This window comes from Rutilus rutilus (assembly GCF_951802725.1).
Source record: "Rutilus rutilus genome assembly, chromosome: 17".
In the NCBI taxonomy this organism is placed as follows: domain Eukaryota; kingdom Metazoa; phylum Chordata; class Actinopteri; order Cypriniformes; family Leuciscidae; genus Rutilus; species Rutilus rutilus.
Genome location: NC_140230.1, coordinates 25,037,348 through 25,053,174, shown reverse-complemented (window position 1 = coordinate 25,053,174; position 15,827 = coordinate 25,037,348). Strand labels below are relative to the sequence as shown.

At 43.1% G+C, this 15,827-nt stretch overlaps 2 protein-coding genes across 2 annotated transcripts in view; one reads left to right on the top strand and one right to left on the bottom strand.

Moving 5' to 3' along the window:
- cnr2 (cannabinoid receptor 2) overlaps positions 1-15,827 on the bottom strand; it is a 302,290-nt gene that overhangs the window by 177,420 nt on the left and 109,043 nt on the right. The gene's annotated exons all lie outside the window — the stretch shown is intronic.
- me1 (malic enzyme 1, NADP(+)-dependent, cytosolic) overlaps positions 1-15,827 on the top strand; it is a 90,343-nt gene that overhangs the window by 68,400 nt on the left and 6,116 nt on the right. Inside the window, exons 6-7 of the mRNA XM_084386052.1 lie at positions 2,266-2,369; positions 15,324-15,433. Coding sequence (XP_084242178.1) covers positions 2,266-2,369; positions 15,324-15,433 — 214 coding nt within the window. The remainder of the gene's footprint in view (positions 1-2,265; positions 2,370-15,323; positions 15,434-15,827) is intronic.

Sequence of the window (15,827 nt, the reverse complement as noted above, 5' to 3'; positions counted from 1 at the left end):
AAAAACATTCTTGTGTTGTACATGTATATAAATTTAGTCTAGTTCACATTTCAACATGTTTCTGTCTTAGATACATATACATGTATGTTCCCACATGTTTCATACACTATGTTCCCACAGCCCTATGTTCCCATGGCCCTATGTTTTAACGATTTATCTAAACCCCAGTTACGGGTAGGTTTAGGGGTAGGGTCAGGGGTAGGCCATTTGTGGGAACATTGTCTAAACCCCGGTTACGGGTAGGTTTAGGGGTGGGGTCAGGGGTAGGCCATTTGTGGGAACATAGGGCTGTGGGAACATAGGGCTGTGGGAACATAGGCATGATCCCGTACAACATTAGGCATCATGTTTTTACTCCAATCTCATTTCATAACTTACATTTTAGTCTGGCACCAGATTGACTAGTTGCTACAATGTAAAGTTTATACAACAATAACATGCTTACTATTATGAGTGGAAATGTCTTACCTTAAAAATCTTTCTCATCTTCAAATCGCGTTCTTCTAATTCTTCTGAGGTAAATCCAAGGTAAACAGGATAGCACAGCACAAACACAGTCTTCCAAACTCGATGAAAAGCAAAGGAGTCTGAGGTCTCTGATTCTTTGTTTTTGCGGTGATGACGGCGTTTTCAGGTCTGCGTTCCTTCACGTGGACAATTTGCATGTCAATTGCTCAAGCGCGCGTGGGTGTGGTCACATTAGAGGTAATGAGGACACGTTTCAGAAACTATACATGTCGTTGCTTTCATACGGATTACTTAAACAGAGAATATTTGTTTTTGATAAGTACAGACTCCAAGCTTTGTAAAGACATTCATCTCAAGTCGGTGTGACAAACATTCGCTGAGTTACAGGTCATTTTCTGTCACGTTTCAGAATTAACTTCACATTGAGAGACAGCAGAACGTGCATCATGTTTATTTTCTTTATTTTATGAAAAACACAACATTTTGTTTTTATTATGAGTGTACACAAATAAAAGAAGACATTTAACAGTTTTGAATGATGTATAACACTTATATGAACAGAGTATTTTGAGTCTCTTTTGCACTGATAAGAAAAAAAGCGAGCTGGTCATGCCGGCGTAACCGCCGACCCCAGAGGGTTAATGAGAAATCCAAAGAGGTGATGGAAGAAAAATACCCCCTTAGTACAATTTCAGCCTTCCTGCATGATTTTTTTTTTCTTCAGCTAGCATGTCAGCACAGTTCCGAAAAGTTTCTCATGGATTATGATCTTGCATTGTGAAACGGAAGAAGCGACAGATCTTTGAAGATTGGAGAAGCCTGCCATATGTCACCAGAGACAAGTCTGTCATTCACTGGAAAATTGAGTTATGAATTATGATGATCAAGAATTATGATGTGAAAAAAAGAAACATTGATGAATAAGATCAATAACATGAAATGAAAAATCAAACTATTTTCTAACTACATGTTGATCTTAAAGACAATCTCATAGAAACTTTAAGAGTTTTACTTTTTCAGTCCCAAACAACTTTTTTCTTTTTCACTAGTTCTATCAGATAAAAAAAAAAGCTTTTATACTGAGGACAGATCGTCAGAACTGATTATGACTGAAATTTTGTGAGCTATGTGGGAATGAGTTCTGATGAAAGCACTTCCTCTTTCACTGTGATCAAAACATTGAAAAGGCTCCAAAGTTGTTGCCATACGATGTTAAATATGCACCACACATCAGAACTGCTGAGAGTGCTCTGTTGATCCATTTTCTTTTCTGGTTGACTGGCATGCTGACAGTGATGGGGCCCACAGAATTGTTATATGACGCTTGCGTTCTCTCTCAACTTCTTTTCTGTTTTTCCCATAGCGTTTGTGGCTCACAGTGTGATGTCTGCAGATCTGAACAAGAGCGACAGCTGCTAGACTTTCAAATTGAAAATGCAGTGTTTTTCTTTTTCCTCACATGTCCTCTTTCTGTCTCTTTTTTTTACGATTTTATGCATTTCTCTTTCTCTTGTTCTCGGTCTGTGTTTCCTTAAGCACACTCAGGCACAAATAACTGTGAGAGGTTTATCCAGCTGCGGGGTAACCAGATTACCATATGTAAACTAATTAAAGAGGAGCTGTATACACAATAAACATTCACTTGTTGAGTTTTGATGGTATTTTATTTTTGGTTCTCATTTTTTCCACTGGTTAGAGAATGATGAATTGTCATGTCATGCTATTGTTTCTACTTGATGCCTGGGATTCTAAAAAGTGTGGTTAAAAACCTCTTATTTCTCTCTTTCCCTGTCGCAGGAACTCCTGAAGGACCCTCTGTACATTGGTCTGAGGCATAAAAGAGTACGTGGACAGGCCTATGATGAGCTGCTGGAGGAGTTTATGAAGGCCATCACAGACAGGTATAGTAAATCCACTGTACCCTTCCCTCAAAGCACATGCTTCCTTCCACAGGCCGCTGATGGAAATGCCTGGAGAGCATAGCTGAGCCATTGCGTTGCAGGAATGTGGGGTAAAGCGCATGCCTCTAGGTTTGTGGGCTCTGAGCGATGACTCTAGTGGCAGAGACCCGAACCGGATCACTGACTGCACGCCTCATCAGTTCTCTCCCCACATATCCTGCACTATATAGAGCCATGTGGTGATGTAATTCAGCCCATAACCAGCCCCCACTGGCTGGTTGATGGCTCTTCGGGCTCCATGATACTTAGAATTGTTCACGGTCTTGTGCCATTTTCTTTGATAGTCTTCAAAATGGCAGTTTGGGTTATTTGAGTATTGTCATTCTCTTTTTCGACAGCTAATGGGATAGAGAATGTCCATGCATAAAGCTCAGCTTTTAAAAGCATTGTTATATATCATATATATCATGGAGAATGAAACTTTGTGTTTTTAAAGGGGCTCTATTATGCTTTTTTTTTTTCACTTTTTCAACTTTAGTTAGTGTGTAATGTTGCTGTTTGAGCATAAAAAAGATCTGCAAGGTTACAAAGCTTAAAGTCCACTCTAAATGTAGATATTTTATTTAACAGAACTCACTTTCCAAGAACTACAACAAACAACTCGTTTGGACTACAACGTCTTTTATCCGGGTTTTGTGAAGTCACAATTTTACTCATTTAAATAATCCCCGCCCATGGAATACGTAAAAAAAGGTGCAAGGCCTGGTTGAGCTGCAATAGAGAAGACAGTGTTGTCGCTATGTCAAAGAGACGCTGTTTTGTCCACCCCGTTTCCAAACTCAGAGTGGTTTGAATTTATTTATACACTGTTCCTGAGTATTATAATCCCAACGTTTATCTGTGTGCTACACATTTGACGGAAAACAGCTTCCAGAACCACTATGCACAAAAGCTTCTCCTGAAATGGATAATTTTCCAAATTGTCGGGACAATCTGTTGTTTTTGGATCACAACTTGTACTATGACTTATTATTTGTAGTTGCATTTTCTATTAACAGTTCCAATTATAAGTATTATGTTGTTGCCACGATGTAAACAAAGGGCAAAGCTTTGCCTCCGCTCACCTGCTAGCCAACATTAGTGTTGATATACTGTAGTATTTACTGTAGCTTTTGTAATGGTGTAATGGTGTATAACACTGTATCTAAAATGTAGAAGAAAATTACAAAATCTGGACGATCCTCTGCCTAAGTCTGAATCAGGCTTGAATTGGTTTGAAATTGACGCTATCCTCAATATTTACATCTGAGTAGAGCTCGCAGTTATGGTAAGGGGCTCGAAATTTCCCGAACACGCGCTAAGCGGTGCCAATCACAATACACTGGGCCAGCTAACCAATCACAGCAATATTTCAGAAGGAGGGGCTTCATTGAAACCGGAACTAAACGGCTTGTTGTTTTTGAACAACCAAGCATGAAAGCATATTCTAGTGTACCCCAAAAACAAAATCAAGACTCCACAATAGGGCATAATAGGACCCCTTTAAGTCTTTATTAGTTGAATTTGTTAAAGCAAGCATTACTATTAACTTACTGATTACACATTTTAGCGTGTAGTTGCACTAACTGTGCTACGGACATGAATATAATCAAGCAAGTTGTTTAGGAGGTGAGTGCTATTACTTACTTGTACTTTTGGGGGATGCAAAAATTTGACGAAAATTACCATGTACTTGCATTGAAGGAGAGACACAAACAGTATCTAGAGACCAGAATATCATAGGGCTTTTATCGTTGGCTCTTTTGGTCTGAAAGTGTAAGAAACCACCTAAAACCCCACAGAAACCTAGCAACCAACTAGCAATGTCATAGCAACCACCTAGAACATGGCAGCAAGGTTTGCACTGGTTAACACCATTAACATTTAAGAACCAGGGTCTTTGTCAAAGGTCTCTCTGTTACTTTAAGCTCTGGTGTGGCCTGGTTTGATGGAGGATATCATAAGAACGTAGTGCCACACATGGCTGTATTTAATGGAGAACTCAAAAAACCCCGTGTCTGATTTCCCTCCAGCTGGAAGAATATAGCCATGATTCTATAATAATGGGGTGGACATGAAACTACAGGGAAAAGCGTCACTTTTCCTCAAAAGTGCAGAGTTAGTGGAAAATGAATATAGTGATTATAGGTTGCCGACTGACAAATGATTACAGTCCTGGGGATTTTTAATAAACTCCTTATAATTTAAAAAATCAGAGGCTATATGCTTCAGGAAAATCCTGAAAAGGTTGCTGGATAAGTGCTAAATGTACATTACATTTACATTTAGCCAAATCAACTTACATTGCAATAAAGGGCCTTTTTTTGGGGGCCATTAGTTTGTACTTTTACTGGGAATCGAACCCATGACCATTCTCTTTCAGTGACATGAACAGTTCTAAACTTCTCTCTGTTTTAAATGTTTGAAGAAACTGCACACAACCGTCTATTGGTGGACTGCAATCCAGTTGTTGTTGTTGTTGTTTTTTCAGTGAAATGCAGGAATCTGGCTTTATTTCAATACATTTGATAACTATGGCAAAAATAACTTTGGCTTTTGAAATAAAATTTATAGATAAGACAAAGGAAAATCATTAAATGCACTGTATATTCTTTCAGACCATAAGTTTAACAGCCTGCAGGTGCTCTGTTTCCCATCAAGCCTTTTTGTGAGAGTGATGAAGAATAATGACACCAATCCCCATCAGGCCACTTTTCTGTGCCACAATGGCTTTAAGAAGAGGAACTAGAGCAGATAGTGGGCATAGATGCTCTTTGAGGTCTCTATTTTGTTTAAGGAGTGTAAAAAAAACATATAAAGAAACATCCAGGAAAAAGGGGGTGGGGGGGGGGGTATGCTTCTTTTATGATGTAGTTAATCCAATAATAGATTTTTTTTTTTTTTTTTTTTTGCTTCTAAGGCTTTGTGTTGTGGTGCTGAAGTCGTTTGTGGGGGTTGACTTTGTTTTCCCACCCGCTCCCAGAACAGACTGAAAAGTATCTGTCTTCTTTAGCCCCTCTGTGTGCACCGGCACAATTCCCATGTCAAATTATTTCATTAGAGCTTGTTGCTTTTCACAGAGCTGTAGTGGTGACGGTGTTCCAGCTATCGCTATGGTAACACGGGCCATCTTAGGGCACCGTTACGAAGCCATGTTAGGAAAAGTGATGGATGGGAATGTTGCTTGATTTTTCTATGCAGATGGGAATTGAGGAATGGGAATTTAAGGAGTGTTTTAATAGAAAGAGCAGCCTGCGAAGCCCCATGGGCCCCGTGGGAGCCGGTGTGTGCTGGAGAGGAGCACCGAATTCAGAGCTGCATGCTCACGATGAGTGAATGTATTGCCTGCCTGTCCCATTAAACCCTGACCTGATAATGATAACCCCATATAGGGCCTTCCTAACACATTTCATTTCAGAAGTGCTTAGGTGTAATGTTTAAATGAAACAGTAAGCTTTGCAAGCTTTGTTTTTAAAAAGTTATTTCAGTTATTTTCTGATGTCAAACAAGTTTCCTCAAAAATATTAAGCAGTTTTCAACTTTGATGATGAGAAGAAAGGTTGTTTTTGAGTACCAAATGAGCATTTAAGAATGATTTCTGGAGATCATTTGAAGACTGGAATTAGAATGCTTTTAAAAAATACTGTATATTAAGATAGAAAACTATTTTAAGTTGTATTTTTTATTTTATTTTTAACAATATTACTGTTTTTGATCAAGTGAATCCAATTGGCGAGCATTAGAGACTTCAAAAGCAAAAAAAAAAATATGAAATTAAATGCAAATGTGGTCATGCACATTTAAAAGACGCATTATTAGCTCCATATGGTTATTTTGGTGAATAAACACTCTTTCACTAACTTGGATTCATAAAGTTTTTGTGAAGTGAACTTTGTGCATGCCATACACATACTTTTAGGATGAAATCTTTGCAAAATGTTATTAATGAGGTCCTAGGTGTTAGTTTGAGATATTCACCCTTGGCATATGAAAAAGATCTGGGAGTTTATCGGTTTGACTTTACACCTGATAATGTGTGCAAACCTGTCTGGAATTCGACCTCAGAAAATGTGTTGGTATTGTGTGTGTGTGTGCACGGATTTAAATCTTTTGTTGAACAGCTGTGTTTGGACATGATTTTTACCATGACCTTTAATACGGAGGCCCGTGGGTTGCGCATGCGGGGAAAAGAAAATCTTTGAAAGCGTGTCAGCACCACCAGAATCCTTAGACCCAATCTCAGCAAACGTCCTGAGTATGTGTGGTCAGTATGGACCCAGCAAGATTATGCTAAACCTAAACCTAGTGGCTGGGTTTTTCATCTCTCTTTTCTCAACTCTAAGAATGTTGTTATGTCTGAGTAAGCCACTTTTTGAGAAATGCTTAATTCCCAACAGCCATGTTGTGTTCCTGTTAGTGTACAAAAGCTGAAATGCTGCAGTGAGATCTGACTGGTTAGCTTTAGATCTCAGTGCTTTATCAAAATAAACTTTTTCCTGCACTTCTGTCTGGGGCAAATAATTTACCTTAGAGAGAAACAAGTAGTAAATCACCAGTGAATGAAACAAGAAGGCACAAAGGGCCTTGGTGTAATGTATTAGCGATGGTGTGGAGATGGGTTCAACAGTCTCTCATGGGCTCCAAGCTCATTTACTGCATTCCACTTTAAGAGTGATGGAGCCAAGCTTCCGTCCTAAGATCATTTAGACTGAGACTGAAGTGTATTATGGTTTGTATAGAATTTGCTGGCTACAGTCTCCAGCTTCCATATGCCTGAAAAATGTATTTGGGAATTGTGAGATGTGGTGACCAAATGTCCTGGTTAAAACAGTAAAACCTGAGATCAAGTATCAGGAATACAGTGTGAGAAAGTCCCCATAAGGAAAATGGATTAATAAACATAGTAAACAATGTCTTAATGAAATGCAGAAATACTTATAGTATTATAATTTTACTTAAAGTACTTTTGTGTTTTCTTAATTCACATTAGAATCTATATAGATAAAAAAAATGTTTATTAAATTACAGCAATTACCCTGATACATACTTTTTTTTTGTCAGCATAAAGGCAGTACAACAAATAATACCATAATACATAAATCCGTTTAATATGTAATTTATAAAAAACGTGTCTGTTTTAATAATCTACAAAGAATCCATTGTCACGGTACGGTTGCTCACGAAGACAGGAAAATAACAAAAACAGTCTTTAATTCAAAACCCACAAAATTCTCAGGGAAACTGAATCACAACCATCTTAACATGGACGCAACATAAGAATGGACATAGAATGAAGGAGAACTCAGAGTTTAAATTCATGGAACAAACAAAGGGAACCAATGAGATAATTAAATAGACAACAGGTGAATAGAATGATTTCTCAAACAAACTGAGAAACTAGGTCACAGGGGACAACAAAACGTCTCGGGTTACAACTGTAACCCTTGTTCCCTGAGAAAGGGAACGAGAACTGCGTCGAATGACACTTCTGAAGTGTTCTGAGCGGCTCTGAAGCATGAATGAAACTAAGCCAATCTTGATTGGTGTTGCGTCATGATGTAACGTGTTACGGCATACACGGAAGCTACAAAGGGACGCCGGCACACAACAGAGTTAGCTTCTGCGATGAAGCAAGTCGCTCCCAGGCAGGGGAAGGCGTGGTGAAGGGACGCAGTTCTCGTTCCCTTTCTCAGGGAACAAGGGTTACAGTCGTAACCCGAGACGTTCCCTTTCGAGGGAACTCGGAACTGCGTCGAATGACACTTTGGGGGAACGAGTACCCACTATGCCACAACGAGCCCTGCCTGTCCTAGTGTGAAGCTGCGCACAGGCACACTTAGGATGAGAGCACAAGGGTGCCAGGTGTCGATGGAATGTCCAGGCTGTAAAATCTAATAAAAGTATGAGGGGTGGCCCATCCTGCTGCATCGCAGACTTCCTGGATCGGGGCCCCTGAGAGGAGGGCTCTAGAGCAGTGGTTCCCAATTCCAGTCCTCGTGACCCACTGCTCTGCACATTTTGTATGTCTCCCTTATTTGACACACCTGAATCAGATCATCAGCTCATTAGGAGAGACTCCATGAACTGAGTGTGTCAGATAAGAGAGACATACAAAATGTGCAGAGCAGTGGGTCACGAGGACTGGAATTGGGAACCACTGCTCTAGAGGACGCCATGCCTCTGGTTGAATGAGCTCTCACGGCCAAAGGTGAAGGCAAGCTCCGCACCTGATAGGCCATAGAGATAGCCTGAACGACCCAGTTACTGATGGTCTGTTTGGATGCGGGAAGCCCCTTCTTGGGCATCCCGAAGCACACCAGCAACTGGTCTGACTTCCGCCATGAAGAAGACCTCTGGACATAAATCTTGAGCTCTGACAGGGCAGAGTAAATGAAGTCTTTCTTCATCCGCCGTCACGTGAGGTGGAGGATGAAAAACCTGCAAAACCGTAAGCCGTGCCACATTAAATGGCACTTAGGCACATTGCCTGGCCTGGGATGCAAGATACCCTTAATGTCGCCTGGAGAAAACTCCAGGCACCCATGAGAAATAGAGAGCACCTGAAAATCTCCTACTCTCCTCAGAGAAGTAAAGGCTAATAAAAAAGCTACCTTGAGGGAAGGTTCTTGGCCTCAGCCAACTCCAGAGGTTCGAAGGGGGCCTCGACCAGGCCTTCGAGAACCACTGCCAGGTCCCATGTGGGAACTCCGGTACGAGCCGCAGGTCTCATCCTCCGAGCCCCACGGAGGAAACGTACGACCAGCTGATGTCTCCCCAGAGGCCCATCACCCGGAGGAGCGTGGAAAGCTGCAATGGCAGCCACGCACAGCTTGAGTGTGGACGGGGTAAGACGAGCCGAGAGGCGATCTTGGAGGAGCTCCAGCACTAAAGCCAACCGGGCAGTTAACTGGGTCCACCTCACGCACTCTACACCAAGTGGAAACACATTCCACTTTAGGCCGTACAATCTCCTCGTGGAAGGAGCTCTGGAATTGAGTATGGTCTCAACCACTCCAGCCAACAGGCCAACCTCTAGGTACTGAGCCCCCTCAGGGGCCAGGCCCAAAGTTTCCACAGGTCTGGTCGAGGGTGAATATTGAGCCTCAGAGGGATCTGCCAAGGCTGGCCTGCCAGGAGTGCTATGATGAAAACCATACCTGGGCCGGCCAGTACGGCGCAACTAGAAGTAGGCTGATCCCATCTCGACGGACCCTCTCCAGAACTCCCGGGAGCAGAGCGATTGGGGGAAAAGCGGCATCCAAACCCAATGGGGCTGGATGGGTGAGAGAAAACCACAGTGGACAGTGGGACGTCCCTCGAGACGTCCCACTATCTCCACTTAACAAATCCACTTCCACTGGGCCGAACCTCTCGCATATCGACTTCACCACCTCAGTGTGAAGTCTCCATTCCCCGGGCCTCAGCCCCTGCCTCGACAGGATGTCTGCTCACTGATTCTGGTCCCCTGGGACGTGCATTGCTCTGAGAGATAACAGTTTCCCAAGGGACCACAGGAGGATCTGATCCGCCAATCTGGATAGAGGGCGCGATCTCAGAACCCCCTGATGAATCAAGTAAGAGACCACCGACACATTGTCTGTGTGGTGACCCCTGAGGTCTGGGAGGAAGCTCCTCAGAGCCCTGCCATCCATGACCGCGCCCCAGCCCGTGAGGGAGGCGTCTGTCGAAGCGGCTTTCCGGCGACATGACACTCCCAGCACGGGGCCTTGGGACAGAAACCAAGCTTTCTTCCACATAGATAGGGAATGAAGGCACCTGCGCGTAACCCTGATAATGCGTAATGGGTTCCCCCTCGGGGAGAACCCCTTTGTTTCCAACCACCACTGCAGGGCCCTCATGTGCAGCAGGCCGAAAGGAATGATGTTGGACGCTGCTGCCATGAGCCCTAACACTCTCTGAAAATGTTTTACAGTGATGGCTTGGCCTAGCTTTATCCTGGTCACCATGGCCAGGATGGACTCGATCCGTGCAGGAGACAATTGTGCCCGCATCGTGACCGAGTCCCGCACCACTCCCAGGAACGTGGTTCTCTGGGCTAGTGCCAACACTCTCTTTTTCGTGTTGAGTCTCAACCCCCAGCTCTGGATGTGGGCAAGGACGACATCTCGATGCCAAACTGCCAACTCTTGTGACTGGGCCAAAAACAGCCAGTCACCCAGAAGCCTCAGCGGTGCTAGAGCTGCATCCATGCATTTGTTAAATGTGCGAGGGGAGAGAGCTAGGCCGAACAGAAGAACCCGATATTGGTACGCTTCGCCCCCGAAAGCGAACCTTAGGAACTTCCTGTGAGATGGAAGGTTGGATATGTGGAAGTATGCGTCCTTCAGATCTATCATGACAAACCAATCCTCGGATTGAATTTGATTCACGATGGTGAGCAACTTGAACCTGAACCTCCCCAGAGACCGATTCAAGTGCCTGAGATCTAATATTGGACGCAACCCCCCATCCTTCTTGGGAACTATGAAGTAGCGGCTGTAAAACCCGGACTCCCTGTCTGGCGGAGGAATACGTTCTATAGCCTCCTTTACCAGCAGGGAGTTTACTTCTTGTTCCAATACCCGACCCTGCTTTGGGTCGACTACAGTCCAGACCAACCCGTTGAACTTTGCTGGGCAGAAACCGAACTGCAGTCTGTACCCCAAGGGAACCAGCCTCTCGAGGCTGGCTTCGGGTATCGTTCGAGATTTGTTCTCGATCCCCTGAAGCGGCTCTCCAGCAGGGTTTGGTCAAAAAATTTTTCGATGTGCGGACACGAGCGGTGCCTGGCCGCAAGCCTGTGGGGCAGACAGAGCAGCGTGCATTCACTGGAAACGGATGTGTCCGAAGCGCACTTTACGGCGGGATACAGACATCAATTTCCTGAGGGCTCCCCAGAGGGGAGGCTCTTTCGGTTTCGTTCTCGACGCCCTGAAGTGGAGGACCGGCAGGGAATAATCGAAAACAGTTTCCGATGTGCGGACGCGAGCGCTGCCTGGCCGCAAGCCTGTGGGGCAGACAGTGCAGCGTGCATTCGCTGGAAACCGATGTGTCCCGAAGCGCATTTTACGGCGGGAACCAGACATCGATTTCCTCAGGGCTCCCCAGAGGGGAGGCTCTTCCGGTTTCGTTCTCGACACCCTGAAGCGGAGGACCAGCAGGGAATAATCGAAAACAGTTTCCGATGTGCGGACGTGAACACTGCCTGGCCGCAAGCCTTTTGGGCGGGCACTACAGCGTGCATTCGCTGAAAACCGATGTGTCCTGAAGCGCACTTGACCCTGGATACAACATCGATTTCCTGAGGGCTCTGAGGAGGAGCGATTCTCGCTCGTCCCTCCACGGGGGGACAGCCATTTTCGTCTCGTTTTCGGACCGGCAGGGAAAAATCGAAAACGATTTTCGACTTTCGCTACTCATCATTTTAATTCCTCAGAATTAAATGCAGCCAAAAACACTGGATAAGTGAAACACGGTCTGGATGGTAGGCTGAATTAAAATATCTAACTTCTTAAAGTCAGATAATATTCCATCATTTTAATTCCATAGAATTAAATGCAGCCATAATCACCAGACAATACTGTTTTAATATTTATTTATACGGTCTCGTAATCTACACGTTGCCTCGGCAAACGCGAGATTCGAGCCGTTAAAATATATTTGGCTTTCATCCCTCGAGAAGAAAGTCAACAGGTGCGAGGTTGAAACATCCGACAGCGCACGGATGCACGCCGAGATATTTCTCAATGAACACTGCCAGCACCCTCAGGAGCTGACTGTGAATGCCTCGCACCCAAACAGTATTATTTCACAGATCGCGTGTGTCCCTTTTATTGCAGACTCGTAATCTACGCGCTGCCTCGGCAAACGCGAGATTCGAGTCGTTCACAATATATTTGGCTTTCATCTCTCGAGAAGAAAGTCAACGGGCGTGAGGCTGAAACACCCGAAAAAGCACGGCTGTGTGCGTCGAGATATTTCTCAATGAATAGCCAGCACCCTCAGGAGCTGACTGTGCATGCCTCGCACCCACACAGAATCTTTATTGCAGAGTAGCCCCGTAATCTACACGCTGCCTCGGCAAATGCGAGATCCGAGCCACTATAGATTTTGTATTGCAATGCAGACCTTTAATCTACGCACTGCCATGTGCGAGATCCCAGTCACAGAATCTTTATTGCAGAGTAGACCCGTAATCTACGCGCTGCCTCGGCAAACGCGAGATCCGAGCCACTATAGATTCTGTATTGCAATGTAGACCTTAAATCTACGCGCTGCCTCGGCAAACGCGAGATCACAGTCACAGAATCTTTATTGCACAGTAGACCCGTAATCTACGCGCTGCCTCGGCAAACGCGAGATCTGAGCCACTAGATTCTATATTGCAATGCAGACCTTATTTGGGACAATTCTTATGGGACAAACAACACCAAATAGGACAGACAGTTTCACACAGAGCGCTTGCTGAAGAGCAAAAAGCTAACTCTGTTGTGTGCCGGCGTCCCTTTGTAGCTTCCGTGTATGCCGTCACACGTTACGTCATGACGCAACACCAATCAAGATTGGCTTAGTTTCATTCGTGCTTCAGAGCCGCTACGCTAAGGGTGTATCCCCCAAAGTGTCATTCAACGCAGTTCGAGTTCCCTCGAAATGGAACACAACATACATGTTACATTCATAAAAATAGACTTAATTTTCTTTGATTTTTACAGTTCTTACTTAACTAAACCTGCAACAATTTCACAAGTATGTGTTTGCCACTTGCTTGTGCCATTTTCCAAGCACAGAGCACCAAAATGTTAATGGGAGTGCAGTAACCAGAATGCTTGTGGAGAAATTTCTTTCTAAATGCAGCCTAGAAAGTTTTCTCATTCCCAGATGCTGATCTGTTGACTGAGATAACTTTTAGGACAGAACCAAAGCAAGTAGCCTGTTTGCAAAAAAACAAAACAAATTCATGCTTTTTCTCTTCCTAAAAGTATGGCACAGTTGTCCCAGAGAGAGATTTAATATTGGCTTCTTTCAACACCCTCAATGCTTTCTTCTCCTGTCTGGAGGTAAAGGCAAATGAGGGGAGACTGAGATCCTGTAGCTCTCAATGTGCTTGGGTGTGTCTGTCATTGTCTGGCCTGATTTTTGGTGGAGAGGACCAGTGGAGCTAATTCTCAGCCAGCTCTTTGTTTGAGTTTTACAACAGACGCAGAGGTGCATTATGGATCTGATTGAACGAGGCGCCAGAAAAAGACAACAAGCTTTGGTGAGATTGAGAGCACAATGCACCGAATGGGTGCTTTGTTTTGTCGGCTAGTTGTTTCTGCCTCATTCTGTCTCTTTCTCATGCACGTTTACCCAAAATAAACAACCATGAGAGCTATACTTAACTCTGTATTATCTCAGATATTAAATGGTATTAAGTTGGCAGAGATTTTCTTGTTCTAATGATAATCTTAATGTCTTTTTCGACCACTGTTGAGGTAGATCAGGAGGTTGTGATTTCATTTTTCATCTTCATCCTCAGATGATGCGCTTCAGCAGATCAGAGAGCATGTTGGGATTATGACTCACTTTCTCTACGTCCTATTTAAATCTGCCGAAGTTCTCCAAATCCATGAGCAATTACTCTGTCAGTCTCTCTGGACTGCTTTCCTGCCTCGTCCTGTAGATATGTAAGAGTTTAGACTGCAGTTCGATTAGAAAGACGTGTCCCCAGATCGGAGGTTTCTTGAAAACTTTAAAAGGGCTTCTGAGCTCATTAAACCTTGTTTACCTAGAGTGCTTTGGTGCTGGAAAAAGAACTTTATGGCGTTTTTCTGTTTTTGCAGCATGTCTGACCACACAATACTGACCATTTTATATCATATAAAGGATTAGTTCACAAAAAATGACATTTCTCTGCATTTAATCACCCTCATGTTTTTCTAAACCTGTATGACTTGCAATTAAATTTTTGAAGAATACCATGGACACTTCTCCACATAAGGAAATTGTTACAAAATGACATGCTGTAGAAGCACTATTTAAGTATCATAAAAATGTTTTAAATTATTTATTCCAAGCCTTCTGAAGTCTTATGATGGTTTTGTGTGAGAAGTATTCACAGAAATTTTTGACATCCACCTTAGCTTTTCTTTGGCCAGTTTGTGACCGAATCATATGAGTCAAATACTTTCAGTGAATCAGGGTGACAGGCTGGCTTCCTACAGTGCCACACTGCAGTGTTTACCCATCCTATTTCCAATGCTTGGGTGTCTGGGACCTCTTATATTGCATCAAAATCTGATGTGGATCTCTGCCCTCTATTTTTCATTGGGGAGTCAGTTGGTTGCTCTATACTATTCTTTCAGTTGTTCTGCTGACTGGATGTATAACATGAGAAACCACTGAATTGCCACTGTAGTTTTTCTCAAAGTTGCTGGTCTGAAGAGAGAAACGATTGTGTGTGTGCAGTTCATTGGCTATTGATTTTGAATAGCCATGTTTGAATGTTTTAGAGGCCACGGTGTTACCACATCATTAGCTAACTGATCATACAAGGGTTGTTATTATCTTTTCTGATCTTTGAGAGTTGTGTTTGGCTGTGGAAACAACTACAAAGAAACAATAACAGTCTCAGGCCCACACTGAGTAGGAAAAAACCCTTCGGGATTGAACCACCCCATCTATGATGGGCTTGAGGAGCAGTTGGATGGCCCCCTCTGCAGGCTGAAGTGGAGTGCATTAGCTAGCAGCTTTATTTGAAATGATAAAAGAGTTATTTAAATGTTTAGCCTGTGATTTGGACCATTTTAATTTCCATTTTGATAAGATTCTTTATACTTGTCTTTTGACTTTTGTGATTCCTTTGAAATTATCTTTCATTTTGTTGTGTTTCTTGAGTTCTGAAGAAATATATATTGATGTTTCTGTTATGCACAGGTATGGGGTGAACTGCCTTATCCAGTTTGAGGATTTTGCTAACACCAACGCCTTCCGTCTATTGAGTAAATACCGCAACAAGTACCTCACGTTCAATGATGACATCCAAGGTATGGGCACTAAAAGAGATTTTAGTTGCACACTTGTTTTTAGTCTCTCTTGCACTAAATGAAAGCACAGACAACATATACAGTATAAGTTATGATTTAGGTCACTTAAAACGTCATAATGTTATGCTTAAGTCCAGTGGCGTAGGTTTGATTTTGAAATTGGTAGGGACGGGGACATCAATATAAATATATTTTAAGTTTTGATCGAAATTATTGCTAAGGATATATCAGTGTCACTGGATATTGGTAGGGACACGTCCCTAGCGTCCCTACTAAATTCTACGCCCCTGCTTAAGTCTGTAGTACAGTCAATTTGAGCAAATGCTGAAATCAATGATTGTAAGTTACTCATTCAGATCACATCTCTCACTCTGATTTTCCTTCATACTGTTGC